General features: G+C 45.9%; 1 protein-coding gene across 1 annotated transcript; it reads left to right on the top strand.

Moving 5' to 3' along the window:
- Positions 1-7,866: 7,866 nt before the first annotated feature.
- On the top strand, positions 7,867-22,266 carry LOC119463855 (retinol dehydrogenase 7). The gene is made up of 7 exons (XM_049655415.1): positions 7,867-8,109; positions 8,727-8,936; positions 9,695-9,905; positions 10,259-10,331; positions 12,822-13,068; positions 18,430-18,562; positions 21,327-22,266. Exons 2-7 carry the CDS (start codon positions 8,732-8,734, stop codon positions 21,691-21,693), a joined length of 1,236 nt encoding a protein of 411 aa, XP_049511372.1. The 5' UTR covers positions 7,867-8,109; positions 8,727-8,731; the 3' UTR covers positions 21,694-22,266.
- The last annotated feature ends 362 nt before the right edge of the window (positions 22,267-22,628 follow it).

The following is a 22,628-nucleotide window of genomic DNA, read 5'->3' as shown; positions in this document are numbered from 1 at the left end:
GCAGACTTTATAGGCCTAGCGCTGAAGCACGCCGCAAGCGATGCCCTGGACTGAAGGCTTCGATGCATTTTTTATCGTAGAATAAAGTAACTTCTCTCTCTCTTCGCACGTGTTTAATCGCGGTCAGGCAGATCCAATCTACTTTGACATGACTAAGGCTTTCGACATGGTTTCCCATGAAGCACTTCTGATGAAGATGGAAAAATGGGGACTTTGCCCCATGTACTGCAAATGGTTCAAAAGCTACATTGGCAGCCGCCGTAATCTGAACATATTTTCTGGCTGTGTGCCCGACGAATTTTTATCATCGTCGAGACTTGGGAGTGCTGCCTCAAGGCTCTAATCTTGGGCGATCGGACAGCTGCGGCCCATCTCATTAACACCGTGCATGGGAAAGTTCTTTGAAATAGTCGTGCACACCCGGCTGGAGAATCACCTCGAGCGTAACAGCCTTCTTCCGGACTCGATGTTCGGCTTTCGCAAGGGAGTCTCTGCACAGGACGTCTTCCTCATGCTGAAAGACGAGGTCCTCGGTCCTCCCCCGGGCAGCCTAGACAGAATCCTGCTCGCTCTTGACGTTCAAAAGGCCTTCGACACCGTATCTCACTCCGCCGTACTAGAGGGCCTTGAGGATGTCGGATGCAGAGAAAGAACATTCCATTACATTCAGGACTTTCTGCGTGACCGCACCGCAACAATTGAGCTCGGAGCGTCACGGTCACTCCCATATGAACTGCCGCGTCGCGGCGCGCCTCAGGGTGCAATATTTTCTCCGCTCCTATTCAATATTGGAATACGCAAGCTCGCCCTACAGTTACAGGAAGACAAAGACCTCGCCGTGGCAATTCACACCGACGACATTACGCTCTGGGCGACCAAAGGCTCATACGGGGACAGACAAAACACACTTCAGCAAGCCCTAGACACGGTCGAATCATACACAAAACATTCCGGCATGAAATGCGCCCCGCGAAAATCAGAATACATACATATTCGACCACCAAGAACCCAAGCCAATAGAGCTCCGCCGTTACAACTACTTCTAGACGGAGAACCCATTCGAAAAGTCCAGCATCTACGAGTGCTCGGAATGAATATGCAAGAAACGGGCAGTGCCGGAATCGCCCTTTCCATACTGAAGCGCACGGTTCGCAGTGTTACTAGCCATATTAACAGAATCGCACGTAACATAGAGGGAATGACGGAGACAGACACTATGAAATTAGTACAGGCCTTCGTCATAAGCAGAATTACTTATGCGCTTCCTTCCAAGCCGTCCGACAAACTGACATCGACCAAGCAAATCGACAGCTCCGGATTGCCTGCGGCACTCGGCCTGCCCGAAAAGATGAGCACTGACCGTCTCAGCAAGCTGGGCATGACGAACACATACGAAGAACTCGCCGCGGCCACACTCATGGCCCAGCGCGAAAGACTAAACGCAACACCCCAGGGGCGCTCCGTGCTAACACGACTACGATACCCCCTAACGCCACAGTTCTGCGGAGACGAGACCACACTTATGCCACCTGATCTACGAGCAAGAATCCATGTAAACCCTATCCCACGTCATGTGAGCCCTCACTTCCACGTGAAACGGCGATTAGCCCGAGCAGCCATCTTGCGCAAAAGGCAGGAGGACGCAGACACATACTTTACTGACGTGGGCTCATACCCCCGAGGTGAGACAGTGACTCCTACTTATGCGGCTATCGCGACGTACCGGGGGAGGCCGATCGTAGCAGCGTCCGTACGCACGACTTCAAGCGCCACGGCGGAATCCGCGGCCATAGCCCTAACCATCCGAAACGCTGAGGCCAAAAGCCAGTCGACTTTTCTACTCACAGACTCGCAAGATGCCTGCCGACTCTTCCTTTGGGGAGTTCTACCGGCCGGGGTCCTTCGCATACTAGAACCAAGCCTCCAAATGGACCACGGGATAACCTGGTGTCCGGCGCACACCATAGTGGAAGGCAACGATCGTGCGGATCGCCTGGCTCGAGGTATAACAGACCGCGTCGACACCCGGCAGCACACCGCGAGACATACTTTGAGGCACAACGACTAGGAAGACGAACCAAAGCTCCACCTCACCCCAAGCTCAACAGGCGACAGGCGAGGGACTGGCGCCGAATACAAACACCTACCCACACTTACATAGACTCCACAAAATGTTTCCCGACAAACACAGCCGCAGGTGTCGATCGTGCGACTCCACCCCGACACTAGAACACATCACTTACCAATGCATGCAGCGTCCGGCAGACGCCGTTTTGCCGCTACTTAACGACACACTTAGCAATTGGTCGTGGGAGGCGCGACTCTCCGAACTGGACTTGGGAATCCAATTGGAGACCCTCGACCAGGCCCGGCGCGCGGCAATAGCCAGTGGGGCTCTGGAAGAGGGGCGCCAGCCAGAGTAACCTAGCACGATCCTTATTTCAGTAAAGCTGTTTCTCCCTCTCTCTCTAGTTTTTATTCATGATTTGCCGCTACATGTCATAGACTGGAGGATTTTGTTGTGTGCCGATGATTTAAAATTATTCCGTAAGATACTTAGACAGCAGCCGTTTGCAAGCTGATGTTGGCAACATCAAGAAATGGTGCTTGATAAATAAGCTTAAAATGAACATTAGGAAAACTTCTGTTTTGTCTTTTACTAGAAGACACGACACAGTAATGTTTTATTATGCTCTTCTTGGCAGAAAAATATATCGTGATGCCAGTTCAGGCGACCTTAGTTTTATTGTTCACTCAAGGTTCGATTTCCGGTTGCTTGTATCTTCAATTGTTTTGCACGCATTGAGACATATTGGTGTAATATTTAGGTTAACAAGAAACTTTCGTCGATAGGTGTGTGTGCGCACTCTTTACTGTGCTCTCTCGAGACGATGTCTCGAATTCGCATCAGAAACCTGAAATCGCGTCGGCGTTATCTATTCCAATCGAATCGAAAGTGTTCAGCGTACGTTACTTTATGATCGATATGTTGGTCGCTGTCGTTTCTATAACTATGATTCTCTCCTAGCAGACCTTAGTATGTCTAATCTTCATGATAGGCGACTTGTGCCTCCCATGCAGTTTCTTCATAAAGTTGTGCGTGGCTCCATCGATTGTGGCCGGTTATTGATCTACTGCTATTTCGTTTGCCGCATGCAAAAGCCACCAAATGTTCTGACACATTCTATGCTGAGATGCTCGTCATTTGTCCCATGTCTCGTTTGCAGATCACATATAAATCACCCTTTCATTGCGCGGACATATTTGCCTAAACTGGTGGTTTTCATCTGTTTTTTAGGTGATTGTATTATTGCCTATATATTCTTTTTGTGATTTTCTTGTTTCTGTAATGTGTCTGGATCATGTCATGGAGTTTGTATTGTACCTAGTGTGCGCTCGTTTAGGCCAATGACTGTTGAGGCACACTCAAAATAAAATATGTATGTATCTAAACTAAACATTTGCATATTTTTGTTGACAAAATACGGTACATAGAAAAAGCCGCTCTCCCAACTTGTATGTTTTACGGTAATAATTTAAAGATATTGATCTTGCTGTGAGCTCTTATTTACAAATAGATTCGCTGATCACTGGGCTTTCCGCTTGCCTATGCATCAGCTTCATCAAGACAAAGCACGTTTTTACTAGTGCATTTGAAGCGCTTAAGTGACAGCTGTTTGTACGACTGTATGCGATTGATGGCGCCTACTTAATTCTTCGGAACAGAAACACGAACCTATACACGAAGAGGAGGTCAATTGTTCTCAGAAAGAAAATATTGTACCTTGCTAAGAAGCACTGCTTCTTCGCCGTTCTGTTGAACTTCACCGTAATAGACTTGCGTAACTCCAGGGGCAGCATTTTGAAGAATTATGTTTCGAAAGGCCAGCCGTGTGCTAACAAATTTTTGTTAGCAATTCCGGAAGGTACTTACTCTTAATAACATGTACAATTAACGCACTTATTCGGCACTTCGTGCTGTGTTAAAAAAAGCATTTTGTTCCTCACCAATACACTTCCACACGTAGATGCCGTGCTCGTAAGCCTTTCCGGCAGACATTGCATTCAGCAAGACGCAAACGTAGTTCGCGGAACATGATACTTAGTAGCGCAAAACTCGAAATAAAAGACAACAGTGAAAGACGAGAGGAAAGGAAAGACGAGCGCTACGCTCGTCTTTCCTTTCCTCTCGTCTTTCACTATTGTCTTTTATTTCGAGTTTTGCGCTACTAAGTATTATGTTCAGTAAACACCAACTCGCCCAAGAAGAAGTTATTTTGTAGTTCGCTGAGTCGGGTTCAACGGAGTTTCCACAGCCATTCGTCAGTTCAGAAACAATATCTGGCTTGCTGGTTCGCGACTACTTCTTCTTTCTAGTGTTTTCCGTGCCAGAACCAGTTCTGATTATGAGGCACGCGATAGTGGAGCGCTCCGGATTAATTTTGACTACCTTGGGTTACCGCTTCACGACAGCCGCAAAGTCATAAGCGCACGTTTTAACTTTCGGCATAAAAACGACATTTGAACAATCCACAAAGCAGGCAGGTTTCTTGTTTCTTTTTCTGTAACTCACTGAATGGGTCACCGCCATGCATGGGTGCCCTTTTCACATCTGTATTTGAAATACCTTCTAACCTATGTCGAGTCGCGAAGCATTGCTGACTGTTTGGCGTTCATGGCATGATTGTGAGGGATTTGCGACGTCCGGCCAAAGTTCATGCACACTACAGCGAAATTTCATCCACACTAACACAGTGGCGCGTTATGAACATTTTACTGCTTCAGCAGTCGAAAGCTCGAAATGGCTTTGCCTTGTCGGTCCATCCGCCCATCCCGTCAGCTCGTCCGGCCGTCCATTCTGTTACATTGATCACGAATCTTGTCGTCATTGATTGCACACACTGAATATTTTTATCATTGTCATGCAACCTCGTCACCCACAGCTTCGTCATTGCCACATCGTGATGGAAAATAAAGCTTCTGTACAGCCGGCCGCACTGGGATTTAAACCCATGCCATCGAAGGCACATGCGTTGGGGAGAAGAGAGCGCTAACCACAGAGTTATACCGCCTCAAAACTGTGCTGGGCAATTAGGGCAAGGTTTTGCTCTCTACACAGACTCTATGAGCGGTGGCATCTGTGCATGTATTTCAGAGGCCGTAACGAGAAATACTGTACTCGACGCGGTTTACATTATGTGCACCGCAGACAAATTGTTCTTCACGAGATGATGGTCTGTTCGCGAGCGGTTTTTCGTTGTCACGCTCGCGAAACCAACGTTCCCGGTCACAAATCGCCGTACATGACACTGCTGATGATAAGCATCCAACATGGCGCATACCCACGATAGAGGATACCCAGAATACAGGCCGAGGATAAAGTTGATTGAAAACAGTGTCGAAAGCGTCGTCGACAACGTAAGTGACAATCGCTTCATCGCAACAATGCTACGTAGCTTACACAGTGGCTCACAGTATTCACAGGTGTCAAGTGCTTATTTAGTATTACGGCAAAAGTACAGAGAAAATGAAATTGCGCAAACACTGTAGGTGGCACTGCGTCATTTCTTTTGCGACTTCAATATTGATTTACGCAATAACTGAATACTAAACCTGGTGTAAGGAGACTTCAGATTTGAAAGTCACCTGAAATACCACAATACAGTCACGTTAATCCTGTAGGTGTTTCGACGTTGTCTTAGTGCAAGATAGAAACAAATAAATGCGAGTGTTTCACATTGAAGAGACAAAAATGAACAATATGTATGAAGTTTATCGGGATAAAATATATTTAGCTTGCAAAATGTTCAACCACCGCAATCAATAAATGATCTTAGCATAAGCACTTGACAAAATAATTGTGGAATCAAAGCTGCTATAAAGCTATGTATTACAACTAAACAAATATAATCTACTTATACAAAGCGAGTCTCAGAATGCTAAAATCTGTCCATGTAGTACGTAGTTTGATTTTGACAACATGAGAAGGAAGCCAGCAGACAAATTAAAAGGAGAAAAAAAACAATTAGATCGCAGGAGGCAAGTATTCTCATGTCATTAACTGTAGCTTAGCGCTATCTTGAAAGAAAAATATACAATAAAGCAGTCCATCAGTAGCTACTCTATGGAGCGTAAACAGCAAATTTAGAAGGAACTAAGGATCGTCAAATGAAGCGACTGAACGAGAAATAGTTCTGCTACGTTACCACGAACAGACCCGATTCACTTGAACAGGAAGAGTGAACCTTGAACCTATGCTTAAATTACGACGTATAAGTATATTGGGCAGGACAGCTGTAAAAATTCGGTGTGCCTGCTTGCGTGTACACGTGCTTGTAAAAGAACGACACTCCTAGTAAATACCACGCTTCAGACAGAAAAAAATATCGTCTTGATAAGCTTTGACAACGTCCTCCAATGTAATATATGATCTGTCAGGTTTCTCGCAAGACAAAGCGGCTCAAAGCACTAAGACCATTATTTTACTAGCAGGTGTTTGTGGAATCGGTGGTCGCTGCTGCCGCTTACTGCGATTCTTGTGGTTCATAAGTATTGTCTCGTATATGAATTCTCATCCCTGTTCCCATGTTGGTTTGCTTTAATTTATGGAGGTATCTAGCGTTCGTCAGGTGCCTCGCACATAGGAATCTTCTTGCTCTATCTTTTTTCAGTTGATCTTGTAATATATCTATAGTTTATTTTTGTGCCCTTCGAATCCACCCTAGCTACTGGATTTCGAAGATGCTTGGCAGTGGATATCTCTTTCTTTTGTTTATTTTTGCACTCTCGTAGCAAAACAACAAAAACGACGACAACAACACCAAAACCAACGAGAACAATGAGAGTATGCACCTTCTTTGCTATAATAAGCATTACTCTCGCCTCCTCATATTGTACGTTAGTTCAGCCTTACCGCACCTGAGCGTGAAACGACATGGTTACGCTTCTGAGTGGCTCTATTTAGAATTGTACCGTACAAACGAATAGCCACAACACGCGCCTGATGTGTTTGATAAATTTACAGAGCCCAGTTGCCAAAACCGCACGTGTATCTGGGTCCCATTGTGCTCGGTTTCGTTCTTCATTACGCCAAAACGCAAGTATTTTATCTGGTTGTTTTGTTTCCAGTTTTACGCTTTAATCGTTTTCGCTCGTTTTCGTAATGTTTTCTGTCTTATTTCAACAACAACAAAAAGCAAACAAACATTTGATAGAATCATTCGTCAAGTTTAACGTCTTAAATGAACAGCTGGGGCTACGAGCGATGCTGTAGTCAAAGGCTACGGAATAATTTTGACCAATTGAGTTGCATTAAAGTGCAGCGAAAGCTGGACCCAGAAACCCTTTCGCGTACTGCCCCCTCCTAAAGCGGTCGCCACTTCCGAGTAACCAATTTGCGACATCACGCTCTACACCAGACCGCCCAAGCCATGGAGACATCTGGGTGAGTAAAATAATAACAATAAATGAAACACTGGAACTCGCACTGTCGTTCTAAGAAACATGAAAACTTGAAGTCTACCTAGGCGCCCTCGAATAACCCGCGCAGTCCAGCCGCACGCGCTGCCTTCCGCAACTGCCCGTAGCCGTATTTGCTCAGTCGTCGACCTTTTCGCCATTTGATTTGATGTATTCGTTGAATATATATTTTTTGCATCTTCCATCCTTGCTCGAGGTCCCGTGGCATGGTTACATCACCAAAACGCGAGGCCCTTCTCTCGCTCACCCCCTCTGCTCCATTCGCCAAGCCTCTGTTCCTCCTTTCCCGTCAACCTCATAAAGACGGCGATAACATATCGGAGCCCAGATCGGTCGGTCGGTTGTTTCAATGCCACAGCAGCGCGCAATTTCTAAACTGCATTGGCGGCCGTTCGCGAATATCGTGTCAAGGAAAGGAACGTCGTCGCGTTCCTGCTGTGCCCCCGTCTACGACGTGCCACGCGTTACGGCGAGCTGGTTTCACCACGCGCGGGGCCAATCACCGCGCGCAGTTTGAGCCGGAAAGGCGCTTTCAGGTAACATGCCCGCTCGCCTAATCTTTCCTGGCGTGCTGAGTGAGCCGACAAGAACGGTGGTTTGCGGTACTGCGTGAACTCCCCGCAGTTGCAGGTAAGATACAGAGCTCAAAATTATTAGTTAGGAACGGAACCCTATCTCTTTAACATTTTTTACACCTTCGCGAGGCCTGCACTTGTGCACAATTTGCTTGTCTCTTAAATTTCATTTGATCACCGTCATTATTGGCAAACTCGAGAAAGCTGCGAATGAAAGGAACCCGCATGTGAGTGAATCTGTTCTGAAGCTAAAGGGGATAGCCAATAACTCATGCGCTATGCCAATCTGCAGTGGTTTAGCTCTTTTCGGCGACTTGTAGTGCTTTGTTACAGCATGTTTTAGTATAATATATATTCGACCGCATCTGTACTTACTCTACAATTAACGCCTTGGGCTCAGAAATACAATGCTGTGTGGAGAAAGTACTTTGTCAACTAAGTCTGAGTCATAGATAGTAGAACGGTACGTGGATACTTAAATATGTAGATCAATCGCCAGATTGATTGATTGACTGATTGACTGATTGACTGATTCACTCATTCATTGGCTACATGTGGCGCCCCGCACACTGCAACAGTATTCTATGATTATGAATTCGACCTTTTCGCGCACATTGTTTACAATTATCGCCCCCAGTCTAATACGCAAGCAGTAACTCAAAGCAACCGCAGGCAACATGACTACGAGGTGGATACTTTTCTTCGCGCTGATCCTTCCCGTCTGGCAACTCTGGAAGCGACTGCCGCTTTTGTTCGAGTTGAGTGCCTACTTCGGTTCCGGGTTCCTTGTGCTCCTGCTTAGTTTTGGGACGGCACGATTCTTGTCGTCTAGACTCTTCAGAAAGCTGGTTGACGGTGACGGCAAGGCTGTGCTGGTGACGGGTGAGTGTATTTTTATTCGCTCCTCAATATTTCCTCCAACTGTCAGCTGTGTACAGGTCCGTCAATTTTCAGGGAAAACACATCATCCTTCTTGAAGTTGGAAGGCAGCAGCAGGATTATAGAATCTTGCGGTTGACTATTGAATGGAAGGAGGAGCGTTATAAACAATAAAACAATGTTACGAATGAACAAGTAATGTAAAAATTATAAATAATGGGATTACTGAAACCAGTTCTCAAGGTAACGAAATCAGCCAAGAGCTGTTGGTGGACATCTCTGCTTGAGATGACGCTGCATGATGACATTGCAAGCGATTGTTCGTTGTTTTGGAACACGAGATGACTGAATTATCTGCTGCATGCAGCGCAATAACATTTGGCTCAAGTGTTAACAAGAGCCTTTTCTGCAGAGCGGCAACCTTTTGTTACGATGTTCAAAAAGTGTTTAGGGACTCCTGAAATATTTACTTTTTTTTCTTTTTGTGGTTGGCTTGTGTAGCACTGGTGATGGTCATCATTAAATGGGGTGGTAGATATATACTGCACTTGGTTCTTAACAATGGTCAGTAGTATTAAACGAAACATGGTTAGTCGAATTAGGGTCCTGTTTTATGTAAACTGAGCCCGCTGCCTGGTATGTCTAGTTTTATTTTGAAATGTGGACGATTGTTCTTTCTAGTGTACAAGTAACTGGAAATTTTCAGCCACTTTCTCACCACGTGTGGTGACTGGATACTTTCGTTCGCTTTTCTTTGTCAGGCTGCGACACAGGCTTTGGAAACCTCCTTGCTAAGCGGCTGTCCCGCAGTGGCTTCCTGGTGTACGCCGGTTGCCTGAATGCCTCAAGCGAGGATGCCTGTGAGCTCGCCAAGGAATGTAACGTCCAGGTGCTTCAACTGGATGTCACAAAAGAAGAGGAGATGGATAATGCCGTCATGGCCGTGAAGAATACTCTAGGAACTAAAAGCAAGTGAAAATATACGCCCAAGTTTCTGTTGGCTAAAACGTATGCTAAGAAAAAAGTGACCCATCTACTTGCTGAAATATAATGAACGTAGCATGGAGTAAAGTGCGACAGACGTATTCAGGGTCAAGTTTTATGCGTTTACTGTAGACGGTAGAGCTCTGCCAGTGCCAGTTCTTACTTGCACACCCATAATGAGTATGCAGCGAGTAACAGCCGCTATCGTAGGCACTAACTTGACGCTTACTGAGCAAGAAATTATCAAGGGTGAAGGCACCGCCTTCACCCTTGATAGGTGATGCGGTGATGCCTGATGCCTGATGCGGTGAGCCTGATGCGGTGATGCCTCACCGCATCAGGCTCAACACGGCCTACACGAACTGTACTTCAAATGGAAACCTCATAGACTGCCTGCACGAGAAAAATCTGTTTGTGTGTTTTTTGCTTGTGTACATGTACCGGTCACTGCTCTTTTTGTGTATGTTTAACCACATAATACCGGTTTCCCAAAATGTTTTACTTCCCACAGTGTTGGGATCACTACAGCAGTTGCTCAAAATGTCTACATTTGGCAAAAAGTTGTCTCTCTCTCTCTCTTTCTCTCTCTACCACCGGCTTCAAGACATGTCTGCACAAGACGCTGCCTGTTTTCAAGCACTCGGTGGAAGGTGGCTGGAGTTTTCTGTGCAATGTGCGGTTTCTAGCTCCAGCACTGTGTGAGGGTTGTTCTCGTACATCTGTCATTCGAGTGCACCCAACAGACGTTGCCGCATGAACTACAGGCCTCGTGGTGTCATATCGCACTTGAAACTGCGATGTCATTCACAGTTATCGTCATACTTTTGTTTATTTCCTCACAGCGCAGTTACTCTTCGGGCACCTGGTATATTGTGTCTAAATGCAGCCATTCGAAATAATAAGCAATGCAATCTTCACTTGTCAGACATGCCGATGTGCGGCGTGCGTGATGTTCCTAATGGTTTGAAACGCGTTTTATGTGACTGCAATTCATGCTTATGAGACAGGACAATTTCTGAAGTTTGCGTTTCACATGTGCCGCGACGCGAACTTTCAACAGCGTGACATTTTCGGCCATAGGAGCACAGGCTGTCCGGTATACTCAAACTATTATTGAAACCTAAGGGTCTTAATGTTGCCCCGTGAGTAATTTACTGTGTGAGCGTGTGTCCGTGCCTATACCTGGCACTTATGTGTATTGGTGTGCCAGATCGTCAGCTCTGCAAACATCTTAGGTTTTCGTTAAAGTTGATGTCTCTTGCCTGTCTCCAGGTGCAAAAGGGTTAACACGTTATGCCTAAGAAATTGGCACTTGGCTTACGGTATATAGAAAGCCCCAGCAGTAATTCCTGCAATCAACAAGGCCGCGTCCTCTGGCCGAGGACACATATTGCAGTGCGGGCGGTTGATGCTCGCCACTGGCCTTCATGGCGCCTAGGTATCAGCGTAAGAGCGCGGCCACAGTTTTCAAAGATTGCAACGCTGAAATTGCGTAGGGCCTCGTCTTTTGCATTTACAACGTCACTTTACAATGTATGCCCTCCAGTCATGGCTTATACATTTGTCTACGACACTTATTTTCGCTATTTTTGTGCGCGGTGGCGAAGAATTGACTACGAACATTAAGCTTAAGCTAAATTGAACACTCTGCTTACCTAAGGTACCTCCACTTTACTTCTGAGTGAAATTAATAGCTGCAGACAACAGCTTTGGTGAAAGTATTACATGTTTAACGGGAAGTCTGAGGTGGGGCATTTTGGTACCAATTGCGAATGAACTTTAGTCGTTTTTTAGGAATGCTTGAAACCCATAAGTATTTCTGTATGAATTTCGAGCCGTTGATTCAATTCTTTTTGTAAAAACCGTAGCATGGCTGACTATAGAATTAATACATATTTAATTATCTGTAATTGTGGTGACTCACTATAAAATGCACAGTGTTACCTTCCCCTTGACTGGCTTTCAATGGAGTCTCGAGCACCTTGGTATATAGTTGTGCAAAGTTAACATATTTATCGACAAGCTGCCATCATTCATGACTGAAGAGGGTATTTGGACGCACAAATCAGCAACATTGTGGCACACAGAAACAGATCGCTCGATTTCATTTACTTAAATTACTGTTCCACTTGTGGCAAAAAAACGCTTCGAACATTGTTGATACCAATTGTTAGAGCCTGATCAAGTTGTCCCTACAAAATTTGTTTTGGGATTTCAAGTTGACACCTCGTATATTTTTTGGTTACTCAGAAGAAAAAAAACTTTCCAATGTGACCATTAGGTTGCAATTCGTACAGTTTCCGGTATGATAAAAGCAGCTGGCGGTAAAATAGTATGCTGAATTTATGTTTAGAAATTTCGGCCGAGCAAAAAGAAAGCTGTCTATTCAAAGGAAGTTTGACAAGGTTGAAACTGAGTATACTTGGGGAGACAAGAATGGACATCTTTATAGGTTTTGCCATATGGGCAGGAAATTCTGTCGTGAGCATAACGTCACGTAAATAGAACAAAATTTGCATTCGCCAACGCATAATGAAGCATATAGCAACGTTTGGGATCTCGTAATACTGCTTTTATCGGAAAAAAAGCACAGCATCCGCGATTACATATCTAAAATACAATAATCGATTTCGTGCATTGGCTGTCGTATATATTGTTTTGCACCTGTACGGGTACCGGAATCCTAATATGCGTTTTAATTTCCCATTAGCAAGTGCGCATTTTCACCTACTATCATCTTCCCTCCATCAGACGATTTTTCATCCAACATTTAAACAGCTTCGTGTGGTGACGGCAACCAAACGTGCCTTCCGAAACCTCGCGTGTTGGCGTGACTACAATTTTTTGTCCTTTTTCTGTATATCGTCTATGGTCGTTTTATTTTCGGCTGAATGAAATTAGCAGAGAGAAATGACTTTGCGAACGAAGCAATTAACCTCCCTTTTTTTTTTCTTTTTGGCTGGCGCAGAGTTATGGGCCGTTGTGGCTAATGCTGGCGTACCAAGCCACGGCCTTCTCGAATGGGCAAGTATGTCGTCCATCAGGAAAATCTTCGACGTCAATGTTTTCGGTGTGGTCAGTGTGTCGAAGAAGTTTCTTCCACTTCTGAGGAAATCGAAGGGTCGTCTCGTCATTACGGGAAGTGTTCTTGGTGAGTATAAAGGTGACGGTATCTTTAACTTTGATCAGGGCGCAGAAGCTGACTGTGACTGACGAAAAAAAAAGTGATAATTTACTTAGGATATCTCGCTTGAACCAGGGCCCACAAAATCTTAAGTGCTACAATTGTTCAGCCAAATGTGATGCTGATCATCTTACTAGCGAATGCGGCCATTCAATTGCCGATAGCAGTCAGCAGCGTAAAGCTGCAAAATAACAATTTTTGCGTAAAAAATCAAGCCTACTGTGACCGACTAATAGGGTGCCCCCACTTTCATGCACCAGTATTTAAAAATATGCAAATGCCACATAGCTAGACAGAAACAAGGTAATGCTGTTCGCCGTCGCTTGGAGATACTCTGCTTATTTCTTGCTTTCCACTTAATTACATAATTAGTCTTAATTACCTAATCAACATCTCAAATATTATAATTAGATTAAGAGTGTCAACGGGAATATTGTAGATCAACATGAAAAACTCCCGACACAGCTTTCTGTTGTTCGATACGTGCTACATAAAAGTGTATTTCCGAGCGTTAATGAAGCCCGCGAATACACGCAAAGTGCTTCGAGACGACAGTCACGCGGAAAGTTGCGTGTATTCGCGAGCGTCTTTAACGCTCGGAAAAAGACTTTTATGTAACACGTATTGAGCAACAGAAAGCTGTATCGGGAGTTTTTCATGTGGCTCTACAATTTTCTCGTTGGCACTTTTCACCTAATTATATAATATTTGAGAAGTTGATTAATTCATTAGGACTAATTATGTGATTAGGCGGGATGCAAGAAATAAGCTGAGTATCTCCAAACGATGGCAAGCAACATTACTTTGGTTCTGTCCAGCTACGTGGCATTTGAATATTTTTAAATCTTGGTGCATGATACTTGGGACACCCTGTATACCTAAAGCAAGTGTATCATGATATGACGCCTATACTGGCCATGGTATATTAGTGGCTATGACGTGGCGCTGCTCTGTGTGAGGTCGACCGCGACGGCCACAGTTAAGTGGGGGCGGAATGCAAAAAAAAAAACGGTCTTGTATTTATATTTAGGAGCACGTTAAAGGACAGAGGTGGTCAAAGTGAATGCGGGTTAGCCCCCCTATGAAGTTCCTCGTAATCAGACTGCGGTCTTGGCACATAAAGACCCAGAATATAATTATTTAATGATGATACGCCTATGGCTTTTCAAGTGGTATGAGACACTTTGACATTATTCGGTGCGGGAAGAGCGAGTAGTGAGCTTGTTTGACTGGAGCTTGAATTACCGACGAGATTCAGCTAAAAGCTTGTTTCAGGAGGGTTTTACCATCTGAATCAAGCGAACAAATGGCGCATCAGGATGAACCCTCTATAACAATGCCCCGCACGAAAAATTAAACATAATAAAAAAAGATGAGACAGCTAGAGCACGTTCAAAGGGAAACAGTATGGTTTACTTTAATAAAAAAAAAGCTGACTTTGTTAATGCCTCAACGTCATATTCAGTCTTTCCAATCGCGTTGAAAAATTTGCAGATTGTACTTTTTGTTTGGATGTCTTAAAGGGAATATTGCCTAAGACTTACCAAAATGTGTTAAGCCTCACAGCACAAGAAGAAGCAGACACACTTGTGAAACATCGCTGGATCAAATTTTTTGCCAAAACAAACGCATATACACATAGCGTTTCCTAGCACTGTTGCCGAGTGGAACACATTGCGTGTGCGTGTATTTGGGGGAAATTATTTTGTTCGTGAATTGGGGTGTTTCTTTCAAGACTGATAATTTCTACTTGTATTACTCAGTTTTCTTACTTTGTTTCTTACTTTCTTTCTTTTCTAATTTTTAGTAGTCTCATCTTGTTACTGTGCATACTGTATGGTGTCTATCTTGGACAAAACAGAGTGTTCTGCATAATTGTAAACTACAAAAAAACCTCCACATAGCAACATCAGCTTACATGCCTACAACCGTGGCCAACCCTATCTCGATGTTGCTCTTTTGTAGATTGGCTTGCACGGTGGCTCAGTGAATAGTGAGTCCCGCTGTTGAGCGCAAGGTCGCGCGCCAGAATCGCTCCTGCGCCCCGCTTTTTGAGGTCACGTTATCGAACGTAATGTGGTCAAAATTAGAATCACCTGACATTCCGCTGCTGTGAAGGTGGATTACCAGCGAAGCAGTTTAGCACACGACGTAGGTGACACAGAATTTAGATCGAAGGAATGAGCAAGCTTTATTTCTCTTGAGCGGTGACCACGGTGACCCCGAAAAAAGACACACGCACACAGACTTTTATTTTGATCGGCGGTCTTGATCGGCGGCATAAAAAGAGATAATAAATCTCTTTTGAAGCATTTGAAGTATTTGAAGCGAGAAGATCGGCTATTGGGGATCCTTAGTCTGGGATCCCATTGGCGTGGGCCGCTGTCTTCGCATGTTTCACGAGGGTCTCTTAGGTCTTCGGGCCCGAGGTTGACAGAGCTGCCTCCAACCATTCTTTGCTGGGTTGCGTCCCATGAGGCTGGATGGATTGTGTTGACATTGTCATACCCTGTGATACAGGGTGGCTGCTTGATTGTCGCAGAACCTGCACTGCGGTGTTTGTGCGTCGCCATGTAAGATAGTATGTAAGGGTTGGGGCATGAGTGTGTCTGCAGGCGACGCCACGCTACCTGGGATTCTTTACTGAGTTGGGGACCAGGGGGCGGAAGTCTCCGACTTTCGAGTCTGGTGATGAATAATTTCGGTGTATATGAGAAGCGGCTCCACACGATTAGCTGTGGGAGGGTGCGATATAACGGTGTCGGAGGTCCGGAAGTGTAATTCTCGGCCCGAGGCAGCCTACATTCGCATACATTCGAATACGTTCGCGTGGAACACTACCTCCACCACGGGGAGCCGGAGGAAGCTAGACGTGCGCGACGGGACCGCCACGCCGGGAGAGCGGAAGGAAACTAGGCACGCAAGCTCTTGGAAGGATGACAAAGAGAGGGCGGTGCGAGCGTACACATGGCCAACGCTGGTCGCACAGAGGCGAATCTTTGAGAAACCCTTATTATCTACATTAGAGTCTAGTGATCTTGAAAAGGGTGCCTATTGATAACTAATCTACTAAAAATGCACATACATGTGATGAGACGTATAAGCATTTGCACAGAATGAGGCGATTTTTCATCAAATTCGGGAGCTGAGTTTTTGCCCACGCCAATTTGTTGACGGACGCGAAAAATCCACGGAAGCCTAGCCATAAACAGTTTCGCTGTAATATGAATCCCTAAACAACGCAGCGTTATTTAAAGCAGCTATTCTGTTTTCGGCATAGCCGCCTTTACTTTTAATTGCCAGCCCAGTCACGCCAAAGCGGGGTCACTGAGAGGGCGCTATTTTCAAGTAAGTTGGTCACCGTGTATGGGGCATGGTTACGGTCATGTGAACTATCCTCCGTCGCGCGTGACGTGAAAGCAGAGGCGCGGTGCGCGGAGTGGAAGCAGCGCCCATCGAAAGCTGTCATGCATTAGTAACAAAAAGCATAAAATGACTGCCAATGTGGTGCCACTGTAGTGCACCACTGACTCCCAAGCTTTCCAGAGTTACTGGGCATACATAAACAAATGGAGGAAGGGATGCCTTAGGACGTCTAGCGCAATCAATCAGCCATTTAATCAGCCAAATAGCTAAGATAAAAGAGGTGTTGATTTAACTAATGTGCCATGTAGGACCTCTTTGAAAAGTACGGCCCACACGGCTGTCTCTTATAAAGTTGCTTTTATATGAATGCGCATTTAGCGCATCACCCTAATGCACCAGCCAGATGTACATTTTGAGCTGGTTAAGTCGCCTTTAGCCGAATGATGCAAACAGTTAATGGTCATGTATACGACTCATGTAAACAACTCATGTAAAACGATCAAAAGAAAGGGAACCAAGGCGAGTTGTCTGGCCTTTCCTGTCCTTCACTAGAACGAGAGAGGCGCTCACGTAAAACAGGATCAAATTGGTTCCGGACCCCGTCGCGCGAAAGCTGACCAGCTACACTTAAACTGTGGTGCATCGCATTCAGGCAACGTGCTATGAAATTGAGTGAGATACGGTCGTATTCACGTAAACGTAGCCGTAACATACACGTTATACGTTCGCTAGGCTTTTTGTTCTGTCGTCGTAAATCAACACTCGTGTAATTCACCTGAACTGGCCCATACCAGGTCCCTTACGAACATCTAAAGAAGTGCTTTTATTGCGATAGCAATTATATGGACACTTCCACCGGACTTCTGCCGTCGCCGTCGCCGTGAGGTTCCGTATAGATAAAATCTTCGCCGCGCGCCGTATGCCCGAGCGGAAGCGTGCGGGGACGCACGCTGTCACGGAGAGCGAACGCACTCAATCTTCCACGCGCAAGCAAGGAAGCGGGAAGCGAGCGCCGGAGGGAGCGGGGGGGGGGGGGGGGAAGGGGAGCGCATTTCTACTCTGCCAACAACCGCGCTCGTCGCACCGTCGCTTATCTCCACACGGCTCTGACCTTTATGCGCTGTGCATTCGCCGCTCAGTTTCCGTTGAAGCGATAGACCGTGCGTACCTTCGCCCGCGGTGGCGTATATGCGCTTGCTGCCAGCGTTTTGACAGTCGTTGTCTGCAGTCATTCAGTGTGATCTATCCATGTTTGTTTGTGCGCGCTCACACCACAGTTAGTAATAGTCGGGCCACATTTTCCAACGCGCGCTACACATGCAATGCTGCCCGGATCGGCAGTGCAGCGCTACAGGTGTGTCCCTTCGCACGCGCTGCCCACGGGAAGCGCTTCTCATCAACACCACCGTTTCGCACGCGCCTTCTCGTGGTCATCGAGTCTCTCTTCATGTCGGTCTACTTACGCCGCAGCACACCTGCTTACTTAATCAGCTCATGTTTACTACAATTCATATTGCTACCAAAGCCGCTCACCTTACTTCGTATGACATTGCTGTGTTGCTATCGCATTCATTGCTTCGCCCTTAGGGCGAAACTGTGACATTTTTTTAAATTTACAAAGTGATGCTAAGTTACGATAAACAAAAGAAGTCTACAAACACTTTTGGCTTGATTTTGATTGAGGTTATTAGCGTTGTTTAACGACAAATTTATTGAAATGTATGTAATGAACTGACTACTTCATTAATAAATCTTTAACGCATATATATGTGCTTCTATTTAGCGTCTATGAAGGTATCACCCGTCTTTCGGCATTCACATGAAGTAGCGTTGCACAGTAGAGGGGGCAATGTCCCCGTAAAATAAATTGGTGTCTATTTGGTTGTGCACATCTGATATTGAAGATAAAATTGATAAATTGATCGATCGATCGATTTATTGATTGAAAATTAATTACCACAGGACGAAGCACGGTGCCGACGGGCGTCGTTTACTGCATGACAAAGCACGCAGTCATTTCGCTGGCCGACGGACTGCGCAGGGAATGCGGCGACAAGGGTGTGTACGTCTCCACCGTGGAGCCCACTGCCTATAGGTGAGACCGTGCATCTTGAGCTCATTTTCTTGTGTTTCCAACTGAGTCCTGGGTACATCAAGCATTTTCAGAAAGCATTTCACACGTTATTTTAATGTATGTGCCTTATTACCCTTTTACAACGAGCGCCCTCTGGAACTCGCTATCGGTCGCCACAATTAGCTCTGGAGCTACTTACCCATCAGCTTGTCCCTCCCTCCCCCCTTCTACTTCCCGTGATACAACAGCATCCCAGAAACCACAGCGCTTACCTTTGTACTGACACGCCACAGTCGAGAGAGAAAGGAGACAGAGGTAAAGAGTAGAGGTACCGAACGGGTAGAACTAATACGGTCCCGAAATGAGTTAAAACAGCCTTACTACTTTCGCACGTGGCAACTCAGATACATGGGAGGAGTGCGGTAGAGAGGAAAGGTGCCGTCAGAAATCATGACTTGTTTGACGTTTCTTCAACGAAGGAAACGATGCTTTTGGACATGGAGACAGTTGCAGATAAACAGACTGATTCTCACTCAGGGCACTCTGAAGTCGTTAAGAATGCTATAGCTTGCTCATGTTTGTCTGCGTCCTTGAACAAATCTTGCCCGTGTTTGATAGAGGACAACTTCACTAGACAACGGGGAAGACTAGGTGAGGCAGGATACCCTGTACGGTATTTGGCCTTTTTGAGTGAAAAGATTCCAGAGATATTGAAGTGCGAAAGTAGTTGGATCACGCGATTGATCGAGGGGTGTTAGTGACCATCATATGGTGAGCATTCCGGTTGTATGCATGGCTTTTCGTACAGTTTGAAGAAGGTTGGAGCACGGTAGGATATTAATGCCGTTTTTTCATGTGAATAATGAGTTTTACAGGATTTGTGCTGCCGTACATAATAGGGTCTTAGAGGAGGATCAGGAACAACGCGTGTGTGGCATTGAACATCCGGAAAAGCATGTTTATTGCAAAGAAGGAGTGGTGTATGAAATTTCCTTCCCATGCGTTGTACGGTACATTGGCCAGGTTCTAAGATGCGTCAGTATGCACCTTAGGGAGTATATGGCTTCCTTGGGGGACAGCTATCTTCGAATCTTGCCTTGCACCTCAAGAATTGCGGCTGCGCTCCAGAGTGTTGAAAAAGCAAAATAATATCGAGGTACGGGCATAAATCAGTCCGAAAGATACTGGAAGCTAACTTCATTGATAAGGCAGGACGCACGTGTGTTGCGCGTCGGTCTGTGTTGCTCCATGAGTCGCAGATAGATTACCTTGCTAACTCTGTTTAGGCATTTGCTGATGTGATCACTTCCCGCCATGCCTGCCTTTACAGCGCCATTTTCGGTTTTTGTCACGTGCATCATCGCTCAGTTGTATGTGTGCTTTCAATAAAGTTGTCTGTTCGTAGTCAGTGCTTGTCCGCCTATCTTTTCTGTGCCATTCGTGTCGTTTCGCACTGTCAATTATTTTCAAAAAAATTTATATTCAAGGTGCGGTATGGTACGTGTATGATATTTCTGAGAAATAAACACCATGCAAGTTTGTCTACGCGAACAACTGACATAGAGCGTGCCGTCGCAAAGCCACTGTATATAAAGTACCGCAACGTCATGACGAGGCTATGCAAGCGCTCATCCTGCAAATCAGCATTTCAGCCATGATTCGATGCACCGTGTTAGGCAAAATGACAGTGGTAATCTTCTCGCAGGTCACGAATAATGGCGCACAACGCCTCCAGCAAACACGTCTCGCTGTGTGTTCTTCGTACTGCGTATGTAGACAAACACAAGGCGGGGCGTGTAATGTAACGGTTAAGATCACCTCACGACTCTCGTATGCCGTTGAAATCAACGCCAATAATCGTCAATCAACGAAAACAGCACAAGTCTCGCTTACATCGACTACCACCCGAAGGGGGATTCAGCACTGCGGGAATGCCACACGGTGGTATCCCGCACTCCGGGATCTGCATTTTTATTAAGCATGAAATCCTTTTAGCTCCCGTTGTAGGCAACCTTCCAGTCACCTTGAGCCAAAAGCCAGAGCCGTTATCCGGCCATCGTTGCGAGAACAAAACGAGATTATCCGGGCAACCAGTCGAAAGTTAAGACAATGCAGGCCTCTGGCCCCCAACCCTTTGTACAGGACCGCATTACATACGCTAGTTACTGCCCAAACAAGTTACAAAAAATATTGCTTCCGATTTTTTCCTCATGTTTGTTCACAATATCATTCAAGCTGTAACCTCTAGTACGCTGAAGTTTTATTTGCCATTTCCGAGAACGACGTTCAAAAGTCTGCATACCGGGCACCATACACTTGCTTGATCATCTTATTTCGCTGACACAGGGCTGCCTGTGCTCTTTTCAACGCCAGCGGTCCGCGAGTTCCACGGCGCGGGCTTTGCGCTTGCTCGAGAGATGGCACCACGCTACGTGATTAAGCCGTCAGCGTCCGGCGAGCCGCGGATGGCTGTTTGGCCCAGACGAGACTTGCAATGAGGTTCTGTCGGGGACAGGAGAACTATTGCGTCGATATGGACCAGTGCACAGTATGGCGTGGTGAGGTGTCGTGTGCTGGGGTGTGTTACTGTGAACGTGCACTACACCCATTTTAAGATTGTGCCTAGTATCATCTTCAACCAATGTGCTTTGCCGGTAGCCATTTCATGCTTACTTCTACTCTCGATTTCGGGAGAGCCAGCATTTTTTTTCGTCACCGTTTGTTGCGTCTGATGAATCTAACGATGCCTTACGTATCTTCTCTTTGTTCCTGACCTACTCATCAGGACGCGGATCCTTTCCGACGTCGGTTCTATGGAGAAGACCCGTCAGCAGCTGAGCCTTCTGCCTCGCGAGTCACTCGAAGACTTCACCGAGCAGGAAGTCAGTGATTGGATGAAGGCAGCTTCGACTATCGCAGATCTGACGAGACGCGACGACGTCAACGAAGTGGTTGATCAGATGGTGCTCGCCGTCAGGGAGAAAGAACCGAAGCCTAACTACGCCGCCTGGGGTCTGTGGGAGCCGGTCTTTTACTTAGTCTGTCGGGAAGCACCAGCCGAACTCATCGACTTCCTGCTGGTTGCATTTCGCAAGGCTACCAGAGCTGGTTTGCTCGATGGAACTTGGCGGCTGTCCCGCATTTGGACGTAGTGGAAATCACTCGAGGTTCCCGATCAACTAGGAAAAGCAAGATCTCCTTATTAAGTGACTCATGTACTCTAATAACTCAACGACTGCGAACAGGAAGTATGGGCCTTACAAGCTCCAGCTTATATAAGTTCAGAGGCTCCACTGTGACCTTATGAATTCAGTGTGTCGATGCATGGTCAGTATACCTCGATGCTAAAGACCCTGAGAACAGCCCAAAGAACTTGGCCCCCGCGTCTGCAGTGAATGCTCGCCACATGCTGTGGCCATTTCCAGGGACAAATGCTACGCAATAAAATGTGCTTACAGAAACCGAAATGCGCATAGAGCAGCCTGCAGGCACTTAACTATTAGCTCTAAACTGCACTAGATACACTGGACAATCACCCTCTGTGGGAAGCGAGGGTCGTCGGTACACTGGTTCAGAACGCCCTCAGCAGCGAAGGCATTGAACGCGGCGTTGCACTTCTTGGGGGCATGCGGACTGAATGATAGGTTAATAGCATTGTCGAGAGCTACATCGCGCTTCTGTTGGGTTTATATTTTTTCATAAGTTTTTGTTTCATTTTAGTTTTGCCTTCTTACCGCAGTATATGCAAGCCGGCCGGTCTATACACTGGCTGACCACCCTGTCTTTCCCTTTCGTGTTCTTCTTACGGACAATATGCTCCAGAAGGCATTTCTGCACTTTCTGCAAGCAGAGGGCCTCGGCAAACTTTTTGTATGCAATATGCTTTGTGACAAACTTTATAAAAACAAAAATATTCAAGCCGGATTTGAGCGGGATGGGATGAACGCTGCAAAGAAATCTAGAACCTAGAGAAATTGGGTGCTCATGCAGGGTGTTTTACTTAACTTGAGCCAAACTTAAAAAATATGCAAATGCTCCGTAGCTGGAGAGGAACAAGGTAATGTTGTTTGCCGTCGCTTGGAGCTAC

The sequence above is a fragment of the Dermacentor silvarum genome, chromosome 9 (genome assembly GCF_013339745.2).
Source record: "Dermacentor silvarum isolate Dsil-2018 chromosome 9, BIME_Dsil_1.4, whole genome shotgun sequence".
Classification (NCBI taxonomy): domain Eukaryota; kingdom Metazoa; phylum Arthropoda; class Arachnida; order Ixodida; family Ixodidae; genus Dermacentor; species Dermacentor silvarum.
Note: the sequence above shows the minus strand (reverse complement) of the source record. Positions and strands in the feature narration are given on the sequence as shown.